This window comes from Pipistrellus kuhlii, unplaced genomic scaffold (assembly GCF_014108245.1).
Source record: "Pipistrellus kuhlii isolate mPipKuh1 unplaced genomic scaffold, mPipKuh1.p scaffold_m20_p_10, whole genome shotgun sequence".
NCBI lineage: Eukaryota > Metazoa > Chordata > Mammalia > Chiroptera > Vespertilionidae > Pipistrellus > Pipistrellus kuhlii.
Window position 1 is genome coordinate 57,286,478 of NW_023425405.1, and position 27,825 is coordinate 57,314,302.

At 53.4% G+C, this 27,825-nt stretch overlaps 1 protein-coding gene across 1 annotated transcript; it reads right to left on the bottom strand.

Moving 5' to 3' along the window:
• Positions 1–143: 143 nt before the first annotated feature.
• On the bottom strand, positions 144–27,401 carry FKBP9 (FKBP prolyl isomerase 9). Its single transcript, XM_036429894.2, has 10 exons — positions 27,040–27,401; positions 18,069–18,214; positions 17,502–17,691; positions 16,767–16,912; positions 13,744–13,933; positions 9,799–9,944; positions 7,447–7,633; positions 3,793–3,938; positions 2,243–2,406; positions 144–636 (listed from the first exon to the last, which is right to left on the bottom strand). Exons 1-10 carry the CDS (start codon positions 27,270–27,272, stop codon positions 460–462), a joined length of 1,725 nt encoding a protein of 574 aa, XP_036285787.1. The 5' UTR covers positions 27,273–27,401; the 3' UTR covers positions 144–459.
• Positions 27,402–27,825: the final 424 nt, after the last annotated feature.

A 27,825-nucleotide genomic window follows, 5' to 3' on the forward strand; every position in this document is an offset into this window, starting at 1 on the left:
GCTGGGTGTGTGTGTGGAGGCGGAGGTGGAGTTGGAGGCTGGGCCGACCAGAAGGTGCTGTACAGGCCGCTGGGAAGTCTCTGCCATGCCCTTTGTTTTTCCTGCCTGTCTGGACAACGCTTATAAAACACCAGCAAGTTAAAAAAAAAAAAAAATTGTCTTAATCCTCCTTACCAGATATCCTGGATTTTCTCCCATTCCCTGCAGGATGGCCACAGCTTCTCTACGACACTATTTCCCTCGATAACACACCAGCCGGAAGGCCCAGAACAATGGCTGGCAGCCTCCCACCCCGTGCGGAGGCCCCTGGCCGATCTAGTCTAATCCCCGGCGCTGGGCCCCGGTCCTGTGTGTGCCCGCCCAGCCTGTGTGGCCGCGGCCCTTGCTGACAGTTCACCTTCCGCCAGGGCCTGGCGCCCTCCGCGCTCGGCCGCCACGGCACACCGGGGCGGGTCAGGCTCACAGCTCGTCGTGCTTGGCCTCCTGGTCTTTGAGCTTGAACTCCTCGGCCGTGACCTTGCCGTCCGCGTTGCGGTCCTGGTTGGTGAACATGTTCTTCACAATCATCTCGGCATCGAAGCCGGGGGCGAGCTTCCCTCTGCCGGACGCCACCTGGGCGTGGATGTACTCCGAGAACTGGACAGGAAGAGAGGGGCAGGTCAGACACACGCCCAGGCCCACACGGATGGGCCCTGCATCTGAGCTCGCACACGGGAAATCCTCTGAGCCACTCAATCTGGTTTCCCCTCCGGATGCAGGTGAGAAACTGCCCACGAAGTGATCCCAGCAGCCCCTTGGTTCCAGGCGGCCAACCCCAGCGGCTGCTGGAGCTCCCCGTCCCCCCAACCAGCCCTTCTTTCCGCACAAAGACGGGCCCCGGACCACCCAGCCCCTGAGGATGCCCCCACCCTCATCATTCATTCACACAAGAACAATGTCTCGTCCGCTTCGTCCTAGAGCCGCATCAATGCCCAAACTAGGCTTCCTGCACCTGTAACTAGCATGTCCTGGTAGGAAAGACGCACAATTAAACATGAACATACAAAATAAGCTCCATAGTAAGGAAGACAGGGGAATGCTCTAGAACAGTGTTTCCAAAACTTTTGACATATGTGTGCCCCTTCTATAATTTTCGTAACACTGAGTACCCCTCGTACTCATGAGAACGTAGAATTAGGTGCAGCCAAGCACGGTGCAGTGCATACCCCCACCAAACTCCGGTGCAACGCGTACCCCCACCAAACTCTTCCCGTACCCCTGGGGGTACGCGTACCGCACTTTGGGAAACACTGCTCTAGAAAAACAAACAAGTAGAGCCAAGTGAGGAAGATGCCAAGGGGGTGAAGTATGGATTCGGGATCAGGGTCCGACCCGGGGACACAGGGAGGCTTGAGCAGAGGCTGGAAGGGCACGAGGGAAGGTGCCCGCTGTCCCTGGCAAGAGCCTTCTGGGGCAGAGGGGAGAGCGGGTGCGAAGGCGGGTGGGTGCCTGCCCGGGGTTCACAGACCCGCCAGGGGAGAGGAGGAGAGGCTCCTGAGGAGCCACCGGGGAGGGTTCTGGAGGCCGGGGAGAGCAGGTGGCGTGAGCAGGTGCCAGCTGTGTCGCGGTAAGAGAGTGAGGACTGACCACTGGACTCAGCAATACGAAAGGCACCGGTCCCCTGACAAGACCAGGGTCAGGGCTACTGTGAGCAGGCCAGCAGCCGGGGAGATGCTGATGGCGTGAGAGAGAGGGGAGAGGGCGGGGAGGGCGGGCGTGGAGCTGGGGGGAGTGGACTTCAGCGGGGCTGTGACAGAGGACTCTACTGCCCAGCTCCACCAGGGTGTCTGGTTCCGGAGGCACAACAGGGATATGGATCCCGGCTCCACCGCTGGGAGCTGGGTGACCTTGGGCAGGTCAGCGACCTTCTCGGTGCACGGCTGCTCCCTCTGAAAGCCAGGGACGATTGCATGGCTGTCGTGAGGACCAAGCAAGCTGACAGATGGGCAAACAGCACGCCAGGCATGCAGGGAGCGCCCAGGAACTGGACCCCGCCCCAGAGCCGAGACCCTGCCATCCGTCCCTGCAGAGCGTGGATGAGAGAGCATGTGGGGAAGCGCTTGGTGCCCGGGTGTGCAGGTGCTCCCAGCACAGGACGTGAGCACAGGTGTCCTCCCCGCGCCAGGAAGGCCCCGGGCCCAGGACGGCTCCCTGAGCTCCCAGGTCCCGCCCGCCCGCCCGCCCGCCCGCCAAGGGCAGGTACCTCTTCCAGGAGGACTTCTCCGTTGCCGTCCTTGTCGATTTCTTCGAAGAGGTTGGAGGACACCTCGTCGTTCCATATGAACATGTACCCCTCGGGCAGGCCGGCCACCAGCTCCAGCAGCTCAATGTCAAACACCAGCACGGCACTGCCTGGCACTTCTCCATCTGCTCGCCCACAGGGATGGGGGGGGGAGTTGTTAGCACTGCAGGGCAGTGGACAGGCCCCTCAGCCGCCCTCCTGCCCCACCCTGGGCTCCACCTCATGGGGACAGGCAGTTCTTGGGACAGCAAACAAGTTCAGCATCAGCACGTGGCTTTCCCAACGGGAGGCAGTGACTGCTGGTGAGTCACCAAGTCAGCTTAGAGGGTGTGACCAGCATTTTATTTATATTTATGTTTATATTTATACATATATATATATATAGATAGATAGATATACACATACATATATATGATGTATTGATTTCAGCGAGGAAGGGAGAGAGAGAGAGAGAAACATCAATGAGAGAGAATCATGGATCAGCTGCCTCCTGCACGCCCCACACAGGATGCAACCACTGAGCCACACTGCCAGGCCAGCATTTATTTATTTATTTATTTATTTATTTTAAATAAAGGAACCGAATAAAACAATCAGGGTACCTTGCACATAAAAAGGATAAGTATTCCATGAAACTTGAGTTTCCTTGTTACAGATAAACCTAAATGTACGTGTCCATATGGATAAGCACAAACTGTCTATTTACTTGTAACCCAGGTTAGGAGCCAAAACACACTGCTTCCTGTGTGTCTGGGGGTTCACAGGCTCCAGCGGAGACCACAGGGAGAGCTGGGCACCCCCCGGTACTCAGAGCTGGGAGGACAGGAAGGGATGCCTCAGATCGTGGTCTGAGATGCCGGCCACCACAAACCCGGGAACTGCTCCCGCAGCCCGGCCGGCGTCCTCCAAGGACCTGGGGCGTTCGCCTGCGTCAACTCCGAATCCACGGGGTCGTCGCCCAAATAGGCCAAATGCTTTTTTGAAAAAAATCCAATCCTTGGCCGGGACTGATTTGGCTCAGTGGATAGAGCGTCGGCCTGCGGACTGAAGGGTCCTGGGTTCGATTCTGGTCAAGGGCATATATCTTGGTTGCAAGCACATCCCCAGTGGGGGGGGTGCAAGAGGCAGCTGGTCGATGTTTCTCTCTCATCGACGTTTCTAACTCTCTGTCCCTCTCAATTCCTCTGTGTAAAATCAATAAAATTAATATATATATATTTTTTAAATCCAATCTTTGGGTTCAACATGGAAGCAGCAGGGTTGGGGGGCAGGGTGACAAAGGGGAGGGGAGCCCCGGCCGGTGGGCCTCCGTTGGTTGAGTGTCACCCCATGCCCTGAAAGGCCCCAGTTCGACCCCCTGTCAGGGCACATATGCAGGTTGTGGGTTCAGTCCTTGGCTGGGGTGGGTACAGGAGGCAATCAATAGATATTTCTCTCTCTGAAACCAATAAAATTCTATTTTTTTAAAAAATTTAACCTGAAAAAAACAACAGCAAGGCACGGCCACTCACCCACGCCGGCCTCCCCGTAGCCCAGGTGCGGCGGGATGATCACCGTCCGCTTCTCGCCAACGCACATCTCGCGGAGCCCCATGTCCATGCCCAGCACCACCTGGCCGGACCCCAGCACGATGTTGTACGTTTTGCCCAGGTTCCACCTGGAAACGAGACAGAGGCATCCCTGGTGAGGTCGTCCCCCCACGGCGCCTGAGTGTCCTCGTGGGACGCTCCCTGGCACAGCTCGTCGCCCCAGCGGCACAGGCCCCGTGGAAACGGGCAACCCCGCAGGGAGGGGCACTTTGCAGACAGAAACAGACGGAAGTGAAAACACCTAAATCATCTCCAAAAGCGTCCGGATGGAAATCAGAGGAAGGCTGGGGATGTGTTCAGGGTGAGAACATCTTGGAACCGACTTTTATTTTATTTTTATTTTTATTGATTTCAGAGAGGAAGGGAGAGGGGGAGAGAGAGAGAGAGAAACGTTAATGGTGAGAGAGAATCATTTAGGGGAAGGACCTTAGGGGAACACTTAGGGAAACTTCAGTGGGGTCTGAGAGTGAAAAGGCGGTAATCTAGCAAGGCCACCTCCTGGCCTGGGTGTCTGTACTGAGCTCTGCAGGGGAAGGCGCGCGGTTTGTGGAAAAGCCTCCCCTGCAGGCTCCTTCCGCCTCCAGCTGGTTCCCAGGGCCCGGCTGGTTCTCTGGGGCCAGGAAACCAAAGCAGGGTTTGCATCCGCCCTACCTGGGGCGGAGCAGAAGCCCGCCAACTGGCACAGGCAGCCCTGGCCCAGGGCCCGGGGCCCGAGGGAGGGCGTCTGTCCGCCCCCACACAATCCCCCTTTGTGTGCAGCACAGAGGCGCCTTCTTACTGCTGTTCCTGGACCGGGGCCTCCCAGGGGCCCACGGGGCTGCGAGGCCTCAGGGATCACTCACACAGCGATCCCCAGTCCTCCTCCGGGGCCAGTGTGCACTCCAGAGAGGACCTCGGAGCAAGCACCGTGCTTTCCTGCACCTGCCTGAGAACACACCCACACACAGACACACACAAGTTCTGTCTCCTGGGTCATCCTCTTACTTATTTCCTTGTTTCCCTCCAGTGTCTCTGACATTCTCCTCATTCCTCTGGTGTATTCCCAGCTTCTGAAAGCTTCCTGCCTTCCTGTCGTCCGCTCCCCCTCCCCTCGCCACATTCCCCTCTGCCCCCCCCACAGCCTACTCCCTGCCTCCTGATTGCAGTGCTCCCAGGGCGAGGCGGGACCAGGCTCCGCCTTCCAGAAGCCTCCCACCCACCCCTCCATTCCACACACAGGTGGGCAGATGCCGCCCACTCCCCTTCATCTCTTTATTGTGAAACGTGCCCCCTGAGAGCCCAGCGAGGGCACCACCCTTTGTGTGGATTACACACGGCACAGAGGCCTGGCGGAGAGCGGGGCCTCTGCGCACAGGAGGGAGGCCGCATGGCTTCCGGATGCTCTGGGAGAAGCGTGAGCCCCCAAACACCCTCGGGCGGGTGGGGGGGCAGGGGGGGGCGGCTGACTCTCCCTCCCCACCGGAGAAGTTCGCCCTGAACCCACCAGGACCAATCCCTTTGCTCATTCCCTGTCCTCAGGTCCCCCTCCCAGGCCAGAGGAGCACCAGCAAAGTGTGAGCATTAGCAAGAGTGTGACAGTGACAGCCGCCACTGGCCCTGGATCGGGTCCTAACCTCACAGGCCTAAATGCACTCACCCCCAAACCACAAGCCACGCTCCCTCCCTCCCTCCCACCCTTCCCTCCCCTCCCCTGCCCTCCTCTCCCCTCCTCTCCGCAGGCTTCTAACTCTAGTGCAAGGAGGTGTGCTTATGTTGGTCCATCTCAGCCTCCGCCCTCGAGGCTAGTGCCTCTTTCATTGACTCCATAGCGCCCATTCCCCCACGTTTCAGCATCTCTGTGACCGGGACACATGCCACCACCGGCAGCAATCGGCACACGTGCCACCACGGGCAGCATCGGCACACATGCCACCACCGGCAGCAATCGGCACACGTGCCACCACCGGCAGCATCGGCACACGTCCCACCACCGGCAGCATCGGCACACGTGCCACCACGGGCAGCATCGGCACACGTGCCACCACCGGCAGCAATCGGTACACGTGCCACCACCGGCAGCATCGGCACACGTGCCTCCACGGGCAGCAATCGGCACACGTGCCACCACCGGCAGCATCGGCACACGTGCCACCACCGGCAGCATCGGCACACGTGCCACCACCGGCAGCATCGGCACACGTGCCACCACCGGCAGCAATCGGCACACGTGCCACCACGGGCAGCATCGGCACACGTGCCTCCACCGGCAGCATGTCGCTCTTTCGGGGAAGCGTTTTTACTTCCTCAGTGTTTACGTTTCCTCAAATGATGCTTCTCATCCACACATTCCGATGCAAACGAGCTCGCTGACTGCACCGGGACGCGGGCTCTCACGGCCGCAGAGAGAACGGTCTGGAGGTCTGCCCCTCGCGCTCCCCTCCTGGCCTGGCTCCCCCTCCACACCGCCCTCAGAAGCCAGAAGCAGAGGAGCGGGGGAAGTGCGGCACAAAGATTTATTCAAAGCCCTTCCTTCTCCCCAAGACCAAACGGGCCGCCAAGCCAGGCCCAGCGCCAACACGATGCGCTGAGGTACGTACGAAGCAGGGCTGCCCTGGCCGTGCGGCTCAGCGGGCTGAACATCGTCCTGTGCTGAGAGGTTTCGGGTTCGATTCCCAGTCAGGGCACATGCCCAGTTTCCGGCTGGAGCCCCAGTAGGGGGTGTAGGAGCCAGCAGATCTCTCTCTCTTTCTCTGTCTCTCTCTCTCCTTCCCTCCCTTCCTTCCTCTCCCTTGTTCTCTCTCTTAAGTCAATAAAAACATATTTTTTTTAAAAGGCTGAAAATGTCTTTCCCCAAAGAAGAGAATATTGTGTTAACTCACAGACGCATCTGAAGATTCAGTGCATCAGAAACACAGCTCCTCTAGGCTCCCTGACACCGGTTCATACGGCCGATTCCCTGGATGTGCTTCCAGAGTCACCTCAGCCCTGAACCTTTTCACAACGCCCCCTGCGCTCCGCTCCGGGCTCCGTGAGGAGCGCAAACACGGTAAACGCCTTGGTGTCCCTGGGTCCTCAGACCAGCCGCGGAGACAGAAAGGAAAATGAAAGGCAGGGAACGCATAACACCGGGAGGAGACTCCAGGGGGGAGCCGCTGATCCTTCCTAAGGAGAGAGGACGGTCTGAGAAAGGGCAGAAGCTGACAGAGGAAAGGGCATCAGGCGCCTCCGGCCCCACTGCCCAGGGCGCCCGGGAGGCGGGACCGGGCCCCAGCAGAAGACAAGACGGGTGAGGCCGACAGACGGACGGACAGAGACGGCCTGGCGTGCCAGGCTCTGGAGCCTGGCTCCCATCTGCGGGCTAATGTGTAAAGGCAGCGGTTAAGAGACTAAAAGAGGAGATGTGTTTTTCAGAAAGATGATGTCTCAGGGGTAGGGGAGGCCACGCAGAGGGAACTCTGAGAAGGACACATCCGGGCAGTGATGAGGGCTTGAGCTGTGCAGGGGGGGAGGGGACAGTCCTCGGCCAGGACCTGATGAGAAGGAAAGGAGGATCCTCTGCCCCCCACACACACCCCCCGCGTCCCCCAGGGCCCTCACGTGGAGTCCAGCAGGGTCCCGTCCAGCAGCGAGGCGTTGTAGTGATACTTGAGGTAATCCCCCTTCTTACTCAGCACCGAGCAGTCGGGGGGCCTGTAGTGGGAGGTGACGCTGATGGAGTCCGAAGGGTTGTGGAAGTCGATCACGTGGATGTCGAACACCAGCACGGCTGAGCCGGGGATCTTCCCTAAAGGACAGGCACGGGAATGAATGAGGGAGCCCCCCAACCGCCACTCCCCCCGCCCCACCACCTAGGATGTCCTCACCCCTCACCGTCCCATGAGGGGCACGGGGACTCAGCTATGAAGCCCTAGAGCAGTGTTTTTCAACCTTTTTTGGGCAAAGGCACACTTGTTTCATGAAAAAAATCACGAGGCACACCACCATTAGAAAATGTTAAAAAATTTAACTCTGCGCCTATATTGACTATATATAAAGTAATTCTCTTGAATAGGAATCAAATAAACACAAAGAAAGTATTTTATAATTACTTTATTATGAAATATTAAGTAAACAAAATAGTGAAAAATTATAAAATTCTTGTCTTGTCTGCACCTACGGCACACCAGGCAACATCTCGCGGCACACTGAAAAACGCTGCCCTAGAGAACCCTGGAAGAAGGAAGCTGGAAGGGCCTCACGTTATGGATGGGGAAACAGGCAGTTTCCCCATCCTCCTCCGGGTCGGGCAGCCAGTAGAGAGCACAGTTCGGACTCTCAGTTCCAGATGATGAGCTCCCGCCCCAGGGCATCCCTGCGCCTGGAAGATTCCTGGCTGAGCTCAGCACAGACCTCGGGGCTAAAGCTCGGCCCCTCCACCCAGAGGCCAGACGGGAGATGGGAAAATCAGCTGTGGGTGAGAGCCACTGCGCAGAGAAAGAAGACCAACGGCAAGCTCCTGGGGAAGCCGGGGCCCACCGGGGCCCACCCCGCCCGCACCCCGCTCCTGCTGCAGCACGGCCCCCGCCCCTGTTGGGAGCCAGCAGAGTTGAGGCAAGCAACTCAGTCTTAAGGAAATAGAATTAAGTTCCTTCTAGCAGAAGTTATGCAGTGCCCTGAGGGCTTGGCCAGAAGATAAGATTAACCTGGGGCTTAGCATCTCCTGTCTTCCTGCCTCTTCCCCTTCCTGATCCTCCCCCCTAGATAGCCCAGCCTTGGAATGTTGCACCTTGGAATGTTAACATCTTTGCAACTCCCCCTTCCTGATCCTCCCCCATGGACACTGCCAGGGACCCCTCTGCATGGGCGGCCCTGCCCCCCTTTGTCTCTGCTGTATAAATACAGCCATTTCAGAGAATAAAACTGAGGCTTGATCAGAACCTGGTCTTGCCTCCATTCTTTCGCGTTCCTTGTTTGTTTCATTCTCTTAGGTGGTTCCTGCGTGCCCCCGTTGTTGTCCCGCGGGTCGGGACACGCTCCCAGTGCCTTCACTGCGCCTCCTATTTGCTTCTTCTGCACAAAATCATCCCTACAGTTTTATCTCCCGTTATCTCCGCTTTGAAAACATTGCCTCTGAACAATGTTTTCGCTCACATTCTGCGCGTATGTGACCGCGTGCAGCCTGTGCAGCAGCCTGTGGGGAAATGGCTGCGAGGAACCGCGCTGCCAGGGGTGAGCCTGCGAACCCCACGGAGAGCCCAGCGTTCGTCCACAAGCAATGGCTGCGGCTGCTGCGTGCCCGCCCTGGGCACACGCTTCCTCTGTGTCCTCACACCCTCCGGGGTCAGTCCCTCAGGGATGAGCATCGGGTGCCAATCGAGAGAGAACAGAGGTGGACTCCGCACAGATGCACCTCGGGTGTCACAGGTCAGAGCGTCCCGCCCCCACAGCAACATGGGGTGCAGCAGCCTCAGGCCCAGAGAATTGACAAGCCTCCTTCCCTGCGTCCCAGAACCTCACATAATTCTCTGACAGAAAGCCAAGGGGAGAAAGATCATGTAAGCGAATGTCTTCCCATCAATACATTCTTTTTAGAGAGAGACAATACAATGGGCATCGAGACACTCGGCAAACAAGCGAGGCCTGTTCGATGTGGCTTGAGCTGTGACCTGTGGCGGCTGCGTTCATGGGGGATTTACGTCAGGAAGGAAGAAAATGCTTCTCCAGCCTAAGGAATACAACCGGCCTAAGGAAATTCCAAAGACATGTAGGCTCAGGGGTAGTCAGAAAAGGTAATATCATACATATAGACAGCCTGCCAAGCCAGCCATAATCCTATCAGACGAGGGGCAATGGCAGAGCACCCCCAGAAAGGACAGCTGCTTGGGCCTTCCAGTCTGGCTGCACTCGAGTCTCCACGCTGGCTGTGAAGGCCAGGGGCCTGGCTACTGCCTGCAGGCAGCCGGCACTCACCTCTCCCGTCCTCCCCGTACCCCAGGTGAGGGGGGACCACAATCCTCCGCTTCTCTCCGATGCACACGCCCAGCAGGCCTTCATCCATCCCAGGAATCACGTAGCCCTGCCCGATGTACGTGTCGAAGGTGCGGTTCCGAGAGTAGCTGGAAAAGAACAGAGAGTTCCTCGCGAGGGGACACCACAGCTGTGACGCACGTCAGCACGGGGAGGCCGCAGGAGGCAGAGGCCGCCAGTCCCCCAATACGGTGACCTTATCTTTTTTTTTTTTTTTTTTTTTTTTTTTTTTAATATATTTTATTGATTTTGTACAGAGAGGAAGGGAGAGAGATAGAGAGTTAGAAACATCGATGAGGGAGAGTCATCGATCAGCTGCCTCTTGCACACCCCCTACTGGGGATATGCCCGCAACCAGGGTACATGCCCTTGACCGGAATCGAACCCGGGACCCTTCAGTCCCCAAGCCGACGCTCTATCCACTGAGCCAAACCGGTTTCGGCACGGTGACCTTATCTTTAAAAATACGTACGGTTTTACTGATTTCAGAAAATGAAAGGGAGACAGAGATAGAAACATTGATGAGAGAGAAGCAGGGATGGCTGCCTTGTACATGCCTCCTTACTGGAGATCGAGCCCCCAAACCAGGCCTGTGCTGGACCGGGAATTGAACCAGCCACTTCCTGGTGCATGGGAGGGTGAGCTAACTTAGCTGGGAAGTACAGGGAACCTTCAAATCCGAGGACACAGCCAGGAAAGGCTCCTCTGTCCACATCCAGCGCCCAGGCTGCCCTGTGACAGGGGCGCCTCGGAACAAGCCCTCCAGCCTCTGGTCACCTTATGAATGGGACACGGCACCGAGGAGTAGCCACAGCAATGCAGCTAAAGTAACAGACAGCCGCCTGGCAGCCCGTCCGGCTGATGAAAAAAGCATCACGGGGAGCCCTTATCAGGAGCTCAGTGCATCCAAGGACAATGTCCAGTTTTGAACGAGGACACCTGCACAGATGGGACAGGAACCTGGGACGGCCAGAAAAGCAGCGTGTGCACCGAGAGCAACCGAACTCAGCAGTCCCCACCAACGCCCGTGCATCCTCCCTCTGTCCCCACCAACGCCCGGCGCATCCTCCCTGCTGTGTCTCCGTGCATCACGCTGTGTCTGGTGAAGACTTGGGTTTCCCAATGCCACTGGCAGGCAGCCCAAGCATTCCGCTCAGCGGTGAGCTGCCAACTGAGGTCAAGAATCATGAGTCTGATGAGAACAAGAAGTAATTTCTTAAAGCCTGACGATTCCAGAATAAAATCATAAAATTTCATCTGCCACGTCTACTACCCAGCTCTGAGCCACAGGGATCGGCAGCCGCCCTCCACCCTGCCTGGGGCAGAAAGCCTGTCCTGGAGGAGCCAGTCACTCCCCCGTCCCCTCACTGAGCACAGCCCCGGGTGACTGGCTCAGAGAAGGTGGGGAGAGCTGGGAGGGTCCTCCTTCTCAGCACCCTCAGAGACCACAAAGCCAAGGGGCGTGAAGAAATGGTAGTAACAGTCCTGGCTGGTGTGGCTCAGTGATTGAGCATTGTCCCATGCACCAAGAGTTCACTGGCTCAGTTCCTGGTCAGGGCATATGCCTGGGTTGTGAGCTCGATCCCCCTGGTCGAGGTGCGTGCATATGGGAGGCAGCTGATTGATGTTTCTCTCACACATCATGTTTCTCTCTCTCTGCCCCCCCCCCTCTTCTTTCTAAAAATCAATAAAAACATAGCCTGGAGTGAGGATTTAAAAAAAAAAAAAGAATGCTGTTTTGAAGGTGTAGGATATAGCAAGCTCTCATTCCTGTAAAAAATTAAAATAGGGGAATATGTATTTCAATGTACATGTATGGATGATCACTGAAATTCATAATACTGCTTCCCTTTGAAGAGGGGCACTGGGTGTCAAGGACAAGGACAGGAGGGCAATTCCGCATTGTACACACTTTTATACTTTGAAGATTTGGAACTATGTCAATGTATCACTTAGTAGAAAATAATATTGTTGAAAAAAAAAAGAAAAAGAATACCACCTATCATACAAATTAGAAAGCTGTAACAGTTTAAGGTGTGACACTGGCCCAGGAAGAATTAGACCAATGGAAAAGGATAAAAATTCTAGACAAAGACCCAAAAGCATATTTTGAGAATTTGGTACGTAATAAAAGCCAGATATTTGATGAGTGAGGAGAAAAACAGCTATTCAATAACGAGCATTGGAAGCACTAGCTCACCATCTGGAAAAACTAGTTCGATGCTTACTGTCACACTGAATACAACTGATTCCAGATGGATTGAATATTTAAGCATGAATGCATTCATAGGAGTGGAGAGGGACTGTGGAAGGTTATTAATATTTACCCTGGAAGTGAGAAAAGAAGGGGCTGATGGGAAATTATTATATTCTACTAATGGCCCGGTGCACGAAATTCATGAAAGGAGAGTGGGGAAGGTGTCCCTCAACCTGGCCTGCATCCTCTCCAATCTGGGACCCCTGTGGGATGGGGCCTAAACTGGCAGTCGGACAACACCCTCACAATGCAGCACTACTGGCTCCTAACCTCTCACCTGCCTGCCTGCTTGAGCTCCCCTAACCACTCTACCTGCTGGCCTGCTTGCCCCCAACTGCACTTCCCCACCAGCCTGATCACCCCAACTGCCCTCCCCTTCTGGCCTGATCACCCCAACTGCCCTCCCCTTCTGGCCTGATCACCCCGAACCACTTCTGCCTCAGCCCGCCACCATGGCTTCGTTCGGAAGGTCTCATTAGCATATTACCCTTTTATTAATATAGATTACATACCTTTGAATTGTTTCCCTTATATAATAAAGTAGAGACTGGGAGTACAACATTTCATAATGCATATGTGGTTTTCATTTTGAACCATGACTGTTACTTTTTCCCCAAAAAAAGAAAACCAAATGAAAAATTTAGAAGGGACCCAAGATGCAGAAAGAAAGGATTATGCAAATAAAATAATACCATATAACAATTCTGCTGAGTATTTCTGGTTGACTAGATAAGCTCAAAATCTCCTGCCTGGGACGGACTAGGAGTCTGCTGTCAGCATTGTTTGCTCTGCAGGAGTGGCTTCCAAACAGCACAGGCCATGGAGGGAGCAAGACACGCCTCACACAGGCATGCCCAGCCATCGCACACCTGGGCAGAGCCTTCAAAACCAAACAGGACTCTGCATCACAACAGAGGCTGGGCCATTAGGGTGGCAGCTGACACACCCAGCCAGTCCCTGCAGTGCAAGGAAAGCCTGTCACGTTTGGCCAGCTCTTTTATCTCCCTTGTGTATTTTTTTAAAAATATATTTTATTGATTTTTTACAGAGAGAAAGGAGAGGCATAGAGAGTTAGAAACAACGATGGAGAGAAACATCGACCACCTGCCTCCTGCACGCCCCCCACTGGGGATGTGCCCGAAACCAAGGTACATGCCCTTGACAGGAATCGAACCCGGGGACCCTCAGTCCGCAGGCCGACACTCTATCCACTGAGCCAAACTGGTTTTGGCTCCCTTGTGTCTCTAACCCTCTCCGTGAGAAAGGTGCTCATTGCAGGTAAAAACCTGAAGCTGAGGGAGGTCAGATGCTGTCCGCAGCTAGTGCACGGGAACTGGAACCCAGGCCTGTTCTCTTCCCAGCCGACTGCCTGGCCCTCCCTCTGGCCCCTCCCCGTCTTGGCCCCACCGCTGAGGGTGTAGTTGGAGAGCTAAGCACAGGAGAGGGGGTTAGTGGGCGTCGAAGGGGAGCCTCTCCTCTTTCTCTGCAGATTCTGGTCCCACAGGCCCCCGGGGGATAGATCCACCAGCCTCTACAGGACTTCGGTTCAGCAAACAGCATCCTGTGTCAGAGCTGAACTCACTGACTCCAAGTCAGCACGGACAGGGCGGCACTCGGACCCGGGTCCTCACCTGGAGTCAAAGAGGGTGCCGTCCAGGAGCGTGCCGTTGTAGTGGTAGCGGAGGAAGTCCCCGCTCTGGCTGCGGCGCTCACAGTGTTCGGGGACCACCTTATTCTCCACGGAAATGCCATCCTTGGGGTTGTGCAGGTCCAGCAAGGCAACGTCGAACACCAGCGATGCCTGCCCAGGGATGTCCTTCCCTGGAGCGGGAGGCAGGAAGGTCAGGAAATCAGGACGCAAGAACTACCCCCTCAACACCCCGTCTTCAAGCAGAGCAAACCAATGTTCTTCCTCGTCTTGGTTCCCCCTGGGTGGGGTCTCACAGTGGGCCGGCAGGCACAACCTGAAGCCAGACTCCCTCAGAAAAAGGAGCAAAGGGATATTAATGACATAAAAGACTGCTCCGACCATGCTGTCTCTCTGCTTGTGCTGGCAAATCAAGGCGCCACGTGGGTCCCCCCCCCCCCCATGCAAACTCCAGCACAAGCCTCTGTGGGTGTGTGTGTGTCGAAATCCAAGTGTCAGACATATAAAGGCACACATTCCAAAGCTGGGGTCTGCTTCTACCTAGACTTGTTCTCTGGAATTCACAGCCAGTTCGTTTGTTTTTTAAGAGACAATATGCATAATTAAATCCTCTAGGTCAGTGGTCGGCAAACCTCAGCTCGCGAGCCACATGCGGCTCTTTGGCCCCTTGAGTGAGGCTCTTCCACAAAATACCACGACCTGGGCGAGTCTATTTTGAAGAAGTGGTGTTAGAAGAAGTCTAAGTTTAAAAAAACGTGGCTCTCCAAAGAAATTTCAAGTGTTGTACTGTTGATATGAATGAGTTTCCCGACCACGGCTCGAGGTGACTCCAAAACAAGATCTAAATAAAAACTAAAGTTAGCTGAGGTCAGAGAAAAAGAGACACCCACAACCTAAAATATAAAGAGTCCTTCAGTCGTTTCTATGTCGCTTCTGGATGGCACTGCCTCCCTTGGTTCTTCCTGACAGTGAGGAGTCACTGAATATCACCCACATGGTGAGCTTCCTGAGCACCAGCTGGTCCCGCAAAGATCAGCAGCCACCGATCATGACCTCTACACCCAGCACTCTGGGATGAAAGCAGGTTCCCTGAGGAACCACCGACCTCAGCCCTCTCGCTTGCCACGGTTCCACCACACGAAGGAGGAGGCCTGGGCAAGTGAGCTGCCGGTTACACAAGCCAAGGCTGTGCTCCCTTCAGGGGCTCTGGGTCCATCCCTCAGGGGGGTGATGAAATCCGGCTGAAACAGGCTGCTGAGTCAGCCTCCGGAATGCAAGGTGTGGCCCAGCCTGAGGGTGTGTGTGTGTGTGTGTGTGTGTGTGTGTGTGTGTGTGTATGCAGGAGGATATGCATCTTTCTTCTTTTTTTATTGATTTCAGAGAGGAAGGGAAAGGGAGAGACAGAACATCATCAAGCTTGCAACCTGGGCATGTGCCCTTGTGACCAAAATTGAACCCGGGGCCCTTCAGTCCACAGGCTGATGCTCTATCCATTGAGCCAAGCTAGCCAGGGCAGGATATGCATCTCTTGTACTTTTTCAGAATCTTTTAATTTAAGAGAAAAAGAAGAAAACCTTAAAAGTCACCCCAGCATTTAAATTTTCCTAGCGTTATCACCTACTATTTGTTGTCTTTTTTTTAAACAACTTCATTGAGATATAATTCCCATACAATTCACCTATTCAAAGTAATACCTAGACAGCCGAGTACAGTATTAAAGTATAAAGTTTTTAAAGAGTTATTATTTTTCAAACCTTTTATCTTGAATATTTAAATTATTAATTCTTTAAAATAAATAAGTAATATTCCTCATATTTAGCTAGACATTTAATTTTATTATGTATGTCGGGTGCATGTGGATGATGTCAAAAGAATTTGGGAGCCAAGGCAAATGAATGTCCACGGGCAAGGATGAGACAACAGGCGCATTGATAAGATTAGACTGTCCAGCCCTGACCAGTTTGGCTCAGTGTATAGAGCACTGTCCTGCGGACTGAAGGGTCCCAGGTTTGATTCCGGTCAAGGGCATGTACCTTGGTTGTGGACACATCCCCAGTAGGGGGTGTGCAGGAGGCAGCTGATGGATGTTTCTCTCTCATCGATGTTTCTGACTCTCTATCCCTCTCCCTTCCTCTCTGTGAAAAAAATCAATAAAATATATTATTAAAAAAAAGATTAGACTGTTTAGTTTGAATCTCATTTCACTAGTGGGAAAAGCATAGGCTAGGGCAGTGGTCGACAAACTCATTAATCAACAGAGCCAAATATCAACAGTACAACGACTGAAATTTGAGAGCCAAATTTTTTAAACTTAAACTATATAAGTAGGTACATTGTTATTAACTTAATTAGGGTGCTCCTAAGCTGGCCTTTGCTAAAAACTCAAGGGGCCAAAGAGCTGCATGTGGCTCATGAGCTGCGGTTTGCCGACCACTGGGCGAGGGAGTGGTTGGCGCCCAAGGTCATAGCTTACAAGGCAGTGGCAGATGGCTTCCTTGTGAACGCTCATGACCGTGAACACACGAGGCTCCGGACTCTCAGTCATCAGAGAGCGGATGAGCTAGACCCGCACTGCCCCACATGACTCTGCGGGGGCAGAAATGCTGCGTCTGCACCATCCAGGACAGAAGCCCTCGGCCATGTACCAGCACAGAGTCACACGTAGCGAATGGCTACCTCCGTGGACAGTGCAAGTCCAGACCAACAGGTCTGGGGATTTCATGTAGCAAGTCGCATTAACCACTGCAGTGAAAATAAGGACAGCCCTGGCCAGTGCGCGCCTCAGTTGGCTGAGTGTTGTCTGTGCGCCAAAAGGCTGCCGGTTCAATCCCCAGTCAGGGCACACGCTCAGGTTTTGGGCTCCATCTCTGGTCGGGGAGCGTGCAGAAAGCAGCTGATGGATGTTTCTCTCCGCATCATTGTTTCTCTCTCTCCCTCCCTCCCTCCCTCCCTCCCTCTCTCTCTCTCTAAAAGAACAGGTGAGAGTGGCGTGAGAGAAGGGCTTACCGTCCCCGTCTTCTCCGTAGGCCAGGAAAGGGGGAATGGTGATGAGGCGCTTCTCCCCCACACACATCCCCAGCAGCCCTTTATCCATCCCAGGAATCAGCCAGCCGATGCCCACGTAGGTGTCATACGTTTTCATGCGATTATGGCTGCAAACCAACGAGAAAGGGGAGGAGTTCCACACCATAAGGACGTTTCTAGTTCACCCTCAGCAGGGTTTTGTTACCCACATCTCAGCGGAACAGCGAACCCATCCCCATCCCGGGAGACAAGCGGATCTGGATCTTTTCCCCTAGTCACAGAGCACACGTCCTAGAATTTATAAAAAGCATGTGACTGAGCCACCTCGATTCACAAAATTAGGCTTGTTCTTCTGTCCAGCCAAACACACCTACAAGGAGGGGACAGGCTCACTACTCCCAGCTAAGCTCTTTCTGCCTACACTTCTCCAAGTGTCACATCCATGCAGGCTTCCCTATGAAAATAGGCCAAAACATGCATGAACTCCTTGGTCATAGGGCCCTTCACTTAATGAGACCTGAAAACACTGTTAATTTAGGTAAACCCTGTTCGTTGGTTTTCCTAAGATATTTTACAGCATGGACTCTGGCACTAAGCAGTTAATGCTGGTGCATGCTGGGAAGAGTCCGTTGTCTGGTTCCTCCGTGGGTATGAAAAGCAGGTGAGATGGAGGAGCGCGGGGCAGCGCACGGATTCGAGCAGGAATGTGGGGCTTACCTGGAGTCGAACAGCGTCCCGTCCAGGAACGTGCCGTTGTAGTGATACCGAACGAAATCGGACACCTGGATGGTCCGAGGGCAGCTCGGGGGCTTGAAGTACGTGTGAACCTGAACCTGATCTTCCGAATTCCAAATATCCATGAGAAGCACGTCAAAATGCAGCACTGAGTCCGGGGGTATCACACCAGCTGGAAATCAAAGAGAATTCACACTAAGGAGCTGCAGTCCAGGGCTCAAGGGGCCTCCAATTCCAAACTGAGCCCCCATGTCCTCCAAATGAAATAGAAAGAAAACAGAAAAATAAAATGTTCCTCCCAGCAAGTGTAACATTCACGACACCTGTGTTAATAACACCTTCCTTCATAGCTAGAAGAAATTACCTTAAGAGAAAATTTAGCTCTGTGTGCGTGTGCGTGTGTGTGTGTGTGTGTGTGTGTGTTCGCTGCTTCCTAATTTCCTCCCCAATCTAAAGCTTCCGAGGATCCTTCCATCTGCCTGACTGAACAGCCTGCAAACGTCCGATTGTTTCTGCAGATGTGTGGACAGACACGAGACGAACACTTACAAACGCCTTCGCTCCCGTAAGCAAGCTTCGGGGGGATCTTCACAAAGCGCCTCTCGTTCACGCACATCCCGACCAGAGCTTGGTCCATCCCCGCGATCAGCTGTCCCTTCCCCACAAACACGTTGAAAGTGGAGTCTCTGTCATAGCTGGCGGCCCAAAGGTGGGGAGAGAAAGGACAGCATAAATAACGTTTCCCGCAGTGAAACCCACCTTAGTGAACGAGTACCCGCGGATGGAGTGAGGTCACTGCAAAGCAAAAAGCCTGCAGAGGAGTTACTGACATGGAAACTGTTCTTATGGCACTGGGATTTTTTTCAATTCCTGGGGATATTGCCGGCAAATCTAGTTAGATAGCATCAGTATAACTATATATATATATATATATAACTTCCAATTCTACTAAAATTAGTTTGCTCCATTCCTTTTTCTTTTCCTTCCTTCCTTCCTTTTTTTATTTTTCTGCAGTAAAAACACACTTAGGGCAGTGAAACTAGGGCAGGCATCAAAGGAGCAGCAGGAGAGCCTAGGCTGGGCTGCTTTGGCTCGCTGGGAAGTCAGAGACAAGGAGGCTTGGAGACAGGTTCAGGGGGTGGGTCCAGGATGAGCTGCCGCTGCTCACTGCTCCCCTGGTTGCTAGACTCATGGGGTCCCTTAGAGCTTGGGGAATACATGCCTGTGGGGGATAGAAAGGGAGGAGAGAATGGCATGGACATGCTCCCAGGAGGGAGAGCACCCAGTTTACTCCATTTCTGTGTGATTGGTACCCAAAAATATCATCCTAGCCCATCAGGTGTGGCTCAGTGGTTGAGCATCAACCTATAAACTAGGAAGGAAGTCACAGTTATATTCCCAGTCAGGGCACATGCCTGGGTTGCAGGTTCAATCTCCAGTAGGGGTGTGTAGGAGGCAGCCAACTGATGATGTTTCTATCTCTCTATCCATCTCCCTTCCTCTGTCTCTAAAAGTCAATAAAAACATTAAAAAAAGGTTGTATGGCCATTTTAAAATACCAGATTAAAAAAGAAATAAAGCCGAAACTGGCTTGGCTCAGTGGATGGAGTGTCAGCCTGGAGACTGAAGGGTTCCGGGTTCAATTCCGGTCAAGGGCATGTGCCTTGGTTGCGGGTACATCCACAGTGGGAGGTGTGCAAGATGCGGCTGATTGATGATTCTCTCTCTTTGTTGTTTTGAACTCTCTATCCCTCTCTCTTCCTCTCTGTAAAAAATCAATAAAATATATTTTAAAAATAAAATAAAAAGCAGATTTCTGTTATGGAAATGTAATGTACAGCATGGGTCTATAGTTAATAATTTGCATATTATATTTCATATTTGTAAGCTGCTAAGAGCATAAATCTTAAAATTTCCCATCAAAAGAAAAAAAGTCTTTGGAACTACATAGTATGGTGACAGATGTTAACTACACTGTGGTGATCATTTTGCAATACATACAAATATCTAATCATCATGCCGTACACCAGAAACTAATATGTCATATGTCAATTATACCTCAATTAAATTTTTGGAAAACAACAACAACAACAAACAGATTCCTATTCACTGGAAAAGAGGATACACTCATTAAGAGAAAAGTCCAGGTTACAGAGCCACAGTATAAAACAATCCATTATGGATTTACATAAATGCACACGAAAAAATCCACAAGGCGATACATGAAGATAATATCAATGATAATCTTTGGGTAGGAGATTACAAGTGATTTGTCATCCCTTTAATTCTCTCTGAATTCTCAAAATGATCATGTAACATTTGTGTGTAAAGCATTAAGAGCGGCTGGAATGTACCTCATAGGGTACACTGCCCTTCGTTTGGTAAGTCACTGCCACCTCTTCTTCCTTTTCTCTAAGAAAAGGCTGGGGCCACAGCACAGCCTCCTCCCACTGGCAGGGCAGCTTCCTCCCACCCCACCCCCACCTCCCTTTGTGCTCAGTTTGATGGCTCATTTAATAGCCTTCCGTTCTCCAAGGTCAGTGAATGGAACACAAAATTCCAAGTTCAGGCCAACAAGCCAGAGGACAAAAGAACAGGTCAGCTTTGGGCGCTGGGCGGCTTTACACCTAACCCTCAGCCTCCGGAGGGCCAACAGCCACTCCCTGGAATGCCAGCTCTGAACTCCACGTGGCCGTGGCCGTGGCCAGGCCAGAACCACCCTGCCCTGAACCACCATCTAACTGGTGGGTTTATGTTACTACTGACCAGAACTCGAGGCTTCAAAGACTCCTCAGGCTCAGAACATGCAAAAACAGCAACAATGCACAAGCTGAAAACTACTTTATAACTATGTGTTCCATCCACAGCACTTTAATATAGTTCCCACATTTTTTTTAAAGAATGCATTTATATATATATATATATATATATATATATACACACACACACACACATATACACACACACATATATACACACACATATGTGTGTGTGTGTGTATATATGTATGTGTATATATATATATATATATATATATATATATATATATAACATACACACACACATATATTTACACACACACATATACATACACTAGAGGCCCAGCGCATGAAATTCGTGCATGGGAGGGTCCCTTCAGCCCAGCCTGCGCCCTCTCCAATCTGGGACCCCTCACGGGATGTCTGACTATCGATTTAGGCCTGATCCTGAATTCTCACAATCTGGGACCGCTGGCTCCTAACTGCTCACTTGCCTGCCTACCTGATCGCCCATAACTGCCAGCCTGATTGCTCCTAACTGCTCCCCCCGCCCCCCACTGGCCTGGTCACCCCTTACTCTCCTCCTCTGCACCCCACGCAGTCTGCTGTTCGGGTCATTTGGTCATCCCTCACTAACCCCCCTGCTGGCCTGATCACCCCATACAGCCTGCTATTAAGTCGTTACTGTGAGGGTGTCCTGACCAATTTGCATATTACCCTTTTATTAGTATAGATATCTTTTTAAAGTTGATTTCAGAGAGGAAGGGAGAGGGAGAGATAGAAACATCAATGATGAGAGAGAGTCATTGATCAGTTGACTCCTGCATGCTCTCTACTAGGAATTGAGCCTGCAATAGTGGTACGTGCCCTGACCAGGAATCGAACCAGTGACCTCCTGGTTCATAGGTTGACACTCAACCACCAAGCCACACTGGCAGGACTATAATTCCCAAATTTAATGAAAATGTTTAATAATTACTTTTAAGAGAGTGTTTCCGATGTGAGGCACAGAGGGAAACTCAATTTTGCCTTAAACTCCTCATTGGGTCCTCATACAACCCTCGGAGCATTAATTTCTTCATTGAGGACCCCGTAAACGAAGTGCTTAAAACAGAAAACACCCTTCCAAAAGAAAACTGACATACTCAAGAAACGAACGGTGCAAGGCAGGCCAGCCTTATTTACTGCCGAAAACCCTGGCCATCTGGAAAAATAAAGTTGTGTCCTGAGCACATTTGTGCTGATCAGTACAACTGGCACACGCTCCGGTGCAGCACCCAGCCCAGCGCCGGGCATGGAAATGGAGCTCAGGAATGAGCTGTTACTCAACCGGGCCCAGCATCTGGCTGATGGACACCTTTTGCAGTCATCCCAGGCAAAGAGGTTGTGTGCAAAAGTGTGTGTGTGTGCAGGGTGCAGAGAAATGACAGGGAGATGCAGTACCCGAGGGGACCAGTAGGGAGCACTGTCGACAGAAGCTAAGCTGGGACCTTAGGTCTGGGGACACCGTCCACAGTGACTCTACAGACAGGGAGCCTGGGAAATAAATATTTCATCTTTATTCACCTCCTGCCCTCTGTCCTTTTGCTGATGCCCCATTGGCTGAACCCAACCAAAAGCCAAATGACAAGGAGGTCACTGATAACACCCCCTGTATCACTGGAACGGGGAAAGGGGACCTAGAAAGGCAAGTGGAAACCACCCAGCACCTCCAACACCCCCCTTTCCTCTCCACCAGCTTCTTTTCATCCCCTGCTCCTTCCCTGCTGAAGCCCCTTTCATTGCTGCCCCTGACACTTGTACCCGAGCAGGGGTTGGGGGATGGGGGTATGGGGAATGTGGAAGGGGTGGGGGGTGGGATGGGAGGTGCTTGCTGTACTCTCCCATGATGCTCTTCACAATTATCAGCCCCTACCCCACTGAGACTGGAGACATCATGTAAAACCATCATGTGCACCCCACTCAGCTGTACACCCACAAGCACACACCACCTCGCAGCATGTCCCTCAGGAGAAATGACCATCCCTGGCTGTACTCTTAAAGCACAAACACCGTGGCTCTACTGGTTAGTGTACAGGTTTCAATCTGCAATGAGGATGAATCTTGAGAAGAACACAAGGCAAACTGAACATATTCCCTCTCTCGGGTCCGCAAAGCCCATTTTTTCCCCAAGCTCCCAAACTCCTCTCTCTCTTTTTTAATCTTTGCATATATATTAAAATTTCAGAGAGAAAATGAGAGGGAGAGAGAGAGAAACATCAATGATGAGAGAATCATTGCTGGGCTGCCTCCTGCATGCCCCCTACTGGGGACTGAGCCTGAAACCTGGACATGTGCCCTTGACCTGATGGACATGTGCCCTTGACTGGAATCGAAGCTGGGACCCTTCAGTCCGCAGGCAGACACTCTAGCCACTGAGCCAAACTGGCTGGGGCTCAAGCTCCTCTTTTTAAACAAGGACTTAGAAAACCAGGAAGAAGTTCCCTAATGTCAAGAGATGCCATCAACCATCTCTTGGAAGGTGGAAAGGGACTGGGTGAGCAGGAACCGACCTAGAAATGAAGAAACAGAATCTCGATGCACAGGAAGGGGATGAGGCCAAGGGTGGAAGGCAGAGCCTGCAGGTGGAAGGCAGCAGGGCAGAAGGAAGCCAGGAGCTGGGTCAGAGCTCCCCACCCAACAGGGCACGTAGTAGGCGCACAATAATATTTACTGAACATCTGGACTCTAAGGCCTGCAGGCTGCGAGTGACATGACCGGACACTTGGTTTGCCTGCTAACGGGAACGGGAACTGGTAACCTTCAGTCCCCCCAGGAAATCCGAGCAAACAAAAGAAATCGTGCCGAAGCCGGTTTGGCTCAGTGGTGGACTGAAGGGTCCCAGGTTCGATTCCGGTAAAGGGCATGTACCTTGGCTGTGGGCACATCTCCGGTAGAGGGTGTGCAAGAGGCAGCTGGTCAATGTTTCTCTCTCATCGGCGTTTCTAGCTCTCTATCTCTCTCCCTTTCTCTCTGTTAAAAATCAATAAAATATATTTTTTTAAAAAAGGAATCGTGCCCCTCTAGGGGGACAAGAGTGCTCGGAATACTACAAAAGCCCTAAAAGCTGAGTCAGGACAGGCTGACCAGGTGCTCCAAGACCCGGAGAGTGAGAGCAGGAGTCCCAGGGACACCTGCAGGCGGGAAGCTGGTGTCCTCCCTGTGGGTCTGGAGCAGCAGCCACTGGGGCGTTAACAAGCCCACGGAGGCTCCGAACAAAACCAAACCAGGTCCAAGCCAGTGGCGAAGGGCCGAAGGGCTGGACCGCTTGGCAACTGCAAGTGCCCATAAGCTGAACCATCACCAACTGCTCCCAAGCGCCAGGCAGAGGTGCGGGAAGAGAGCTCTGTGGAAAGAAAGGCCCTTTCAGGTTTATGACTCTGGTTGGGGTGACAGCCATCATTTCCCTCTGGGCACCATCTCCAAACCAGCAGCCAAAGCCCGAAACACCTTAGATGTCTCCTCCCTCACCATCTCTGAGCAGGAACGCCAAACTCATCCCTAATACTTCATAAAATCCCAAAGGGAAGGGGGCCCTAGAGGAAATCCTCACATTAGTAAAGCCCCTACTGTGTGCCCTGCCCCTTCCACCCCTCTGTCCACACTGCAGCTACAGGGGCCTTTGTATAACACAAATTCGGTCCCTCGTTCCCCTGATTAAAACTCTCCAATAGGCCAAAACCGGTTTGGCTACGTGGATGGAGCTTCGGTCTGTGGACTGAGGGGTCTCAGGTTCGATTCCAGTCAAGGGCATGTACATTGGTTGCGGGCACATCCCTGGTGGGGAGTGTACAGGAGGCAGCTGGTTGATGTTTCTCTCTCATCGATGTTTCTAGCTCTCTGTCCCTCTCCCTTCCTCTCTGTGAAAAATCAATAAAATACATTTTAAGAAATAATAAATAAAACTCTCCAATAAAAAAAAGAAAGCAGACTCTCCAATGGCTTTCCATGGTCCTTAGTCCAAGTGTCCATACTCCATATCCCAGCAGGCAACATCCCTCTACAGCTGGCCCAGCCTACCCTCTGGCCTCCTCTCTCCTTTCTTTTTTTCTCCTCTCGGCCACTCCCACTGCCAGCTCAGGCCACAGTGAACAGACTGAATGTCCCCCAACACCCTGCTCCCACTCCCGACCTCAGCTATGCTCTTCCCTTTTCCAGCCACAGCCTCTCCTCCCTATCACCCTCACCCCTCAGCACCTCCCAGTAAATTGTCACCCTCCTCAGGTCTCAGCCCTGAAGTCCCAGGGCTCTGTCCTGACCCCACCCCAACATGGCATTCGGTTAAAGCCTTCCCCAGCTCCCGGCTTTTCTGTCAGCCTATATATGGTGGCCCCTAGGCTCTGGCACTAAGATGCCTTGGTTCAAAGCCCCACTCCACCACTTAGTAGCTAGCGACCTTCGGCAGTTTACTTGAACTTCCTGAGCTTCGGTTTCTTCATTCGTAATGAGGTATCTATCTCACTGTTTTGTAAGTTAAATGAATTCATCCGAGATTAAATGAATTAATGAATGTAAACACATGTGATAGCCCTAGCTGGTTTGGCTCAGGATGGAGTATCAGCCTGCAGACTGAGGGGTCCTGGGTTCAATTCTTTTTTTTTTTCTTCTTCTTTTTTTAAAAATATATCTTATTGATTTTTTACAGAGAGGAAGGGGAAGAATAGAAAGCTATTAGAAACATTGATGAGAGAGAAACATCAACCAGTTGCCTCCTACACTCCTCCCCCAATCACCAGGGTTGTGCATGCAACCAAGGTACATGCCCTTGACCGGAATCGAACCTGGGACCCCCCAGTCCGCAGGCTGACGCTCTATCCACTGAGCAAAACCGGTTTGGGCCTGGGTTCAATTCTGGTCAGGGCACATGCCCAGGTTTTGGGCTTGATCCCATTGTGGGGCATGCACAAGGCAGTTGATGGATGCTATTATTCTTTCTTTAAATAAATAAATATATATATATATCATTGAATTTTTACAGAGAGGAAGGGAGAGGGATAGAGAGGTAGAAACATAGATCAGCTGCCTCCTGCACATCCCGTATTGGGGATGTGCCCGCAACCAAGGTACATGCTCTTGACCGGAATCAAGCCTGGGACCCTGTCCCACACCGCCTTAGTCCACCGCCTCAGAGTGGTTGCCATGCCTACAGGGTAGAAAGTATCAGACAACTTGTCCTAGTGGGAATTATTAAATAACACCAGTGTAAGCAGGAAAGTTTTCCTATTCCTAACCGAAGACGCACACAAAAGAGGGCACACAAATGGTCAACAAACACGTGAGAAGATGCTCAGAATCGTTAGCCTGAGGGAACTACCACTTAAAACCACAATGAGATACTGCTTCACACCCACCAGCAATTAAGTGGCTACAATTAAAAACACAATTATAGGTGCTGGGAGAATGTGGAGCAGTTAGAACCCTCACGCACTGCTGGTGGGAATGTAAAACAGTGCAGTCAACTGCTGGAAAATGCAGTTCCTCAAAAGTTAGTTACCTTAGGGTCCAGCAATTACACTCCTGATGCTGTGTCCTTATTCCATATTTTGTCTTCCCATTATCAATAGATGGGCATATGAGTAGATAGTACTTTTTGGCTACTATGAATAATGATGTGTGAACATGCATGAACAAAGTTCTGTGCAGCTATGTTTCCATTTCCTTTTGTGGAGTGACAAAAATGTCCTGGAATGGGACAGTGGTGATGTTTGCACCGCTGCGACTATACTAGAAGCCACCGTTCTGTCCATTTTGAGTTAAGTGTTTGGTATGTGGATTCTAGCTCCAAAACAAAGGAAGGATTGAAACAATAGTAAGCCGAGCAATGTAAGCACTGGCTGTGGGCCTCACAGCATGCTCAACAGCTTTTGTAGAGTCACTCAATGTCTGCAATTTCAGAAGAAAGAAAAAAAAGCAAGAGAAGGTAAGAGTGTGCTTACAAAGACCAGTTCAGTGAGCAGCCTGCCCAGCCTGGGCCCGGAGCGGATGCTCAGCAAACAGTTCTCCCTGCCTCGTCCGGTGATTCACTCAGATGTGCCCAGACAGACAGACAGACCTGTTAGTAACAAAGCCTTGGAGGGAAGGCCTGGAGCCGGAGAGGCCTGTGACCTCTGGACTTGGATTGTCCGAGCCTTCAGCCTGACTCCACTTAGACAAGTGTCTTAGCCTCGATGGCCTCACGACTTCACCGCCCCGGGGAGGGTAGTAACAGCTCCACCCCCAGGGAATGGCTGTGGGAACTAAGTGAGCATTCTATGGAGAGCACTCAGCACTGCCCTGCACGCTGTGCCATCTCCACGCCCTCAGGCCCGCTATCCCGGCGAGGGGCCTGCGGGAAGGCTCAGGAAGGGGGGAGGGGGGGAAAGACGCACAGCCACAGGGACCCCGGGGGCGGGTCCACCCGCGGAGCGCCGCTCTCACAAGGGTTTCGCGCGTGTCAATGAGCTGGGCGAGGGCGGGGGGAATGGGGGAGGAGGCGTGACTAGTCCCCGCTCTGCAGCGCAAGGTCACGTCGAAGATTCCGGCCCGGACGAGAAGACCTGGGGAACCCGAGGGCCGGGGGAGCCAGGCGGGCCGAGGGTCGGGGAGCTTCGGGGCAGGAGGAGGGAGAGGGAGGAGCGCAGGGTGAGCGGGGCGGGGCTGGGGGAGGTCCGCCGGGAGCGAAAGGCCTGTCCGGAGAGAGGGAAGCGGGACCGCCCGCGGGGCGCGGGGCGCGGGCGCGGTACCTGGAGTCGAACTTGTGGCCGTCGGGGAAGGTGCCCACGTAGTGGTAGCGCACGAAGTCGCCGCTGCGCACGGTGCGCGGGCACTCGTCGGGCACGGAGCGCCGCTCGATCTGCAGCTCCGGGTCGGAGCCCAGGCCCAGGCCGGCCACGGGCGCCGCCTGCCCGGTCACCCAGAGCAGCAGCAGGAGCAGCGGCGGCGGCGGCGGGCGCCGGCCCCTGGCCCCGAGCGCCATCGGGGGCCGTGCGGGCAGGAGCGGGGGTCGGGCGCGGAGACGGCGGCGGGGGCGCGCGGAGCTCGGGCGGCGCGCGTGGCGGGCCTGGGAGCAGCGGCGTTTGCAAACGTGGAAATGAATGCCGGCCCTCCCTCCCGGGCCCGGCCCCCGCCCCCTGGCCCGGGTCCTCCCTCCCCGGCCCCGGCCCCCGCCCCCGGCCACATCCGAGCGCGGGGCGGAGCTGCGGCCACATGGGGCGGGCCCGCTGCTCCCTGTGCCGCCGCCCAGGCGGCCCGGCCCTGCCCTGCCCCGCCCCGCCCTGCAGCCAGCGGGCCGGGGAGAGGACCGTCCTGGGAAGAGGACCGTCCGGGGAAAGGACAGTCCCCGGGGAGAGGACCGTCCCGGGGGGAGGACCGTCCCGGGGGAAAGGACCGTCCTGGGAAGAGGACCGTCCGGGGAGAGGACAGTCCCCGGGGAGAGGACCGTCCCGGGGGGAGGACCGTCCCGGGGGGAGGAACGTCCCGGGGGGAGGACCGTCCCGGGGGGAAGGACCGTCCCGGGGGGAGGAACGTCC

Excerpts from the sequence above, each read along its gene's own strand:
- FKBP9 (XM_036429894.2), bottom strand. The coding sequence starts at position 27,272 with ATGGCGCTCGGGGCCAGGGGCCGGCGCCCGCCGCCGCCGCCGCTGCTC. Across the intron at positions 16,913-17,501 it reads GGGACGCTGTTCGACTCCAG|CCATAATCGCATGAAAACGT; the intron begins GTAAGCCCCACA and ends GTTGGTTTGCAG. Across the intron at positions 13,934-16,766 it reads CTACGGAGAAGACGGGGACG|GGAAGGACATCCCTGGGCAG; the intron begins GTAAGCCCTTCT and ends CTCCCGCTCCAG.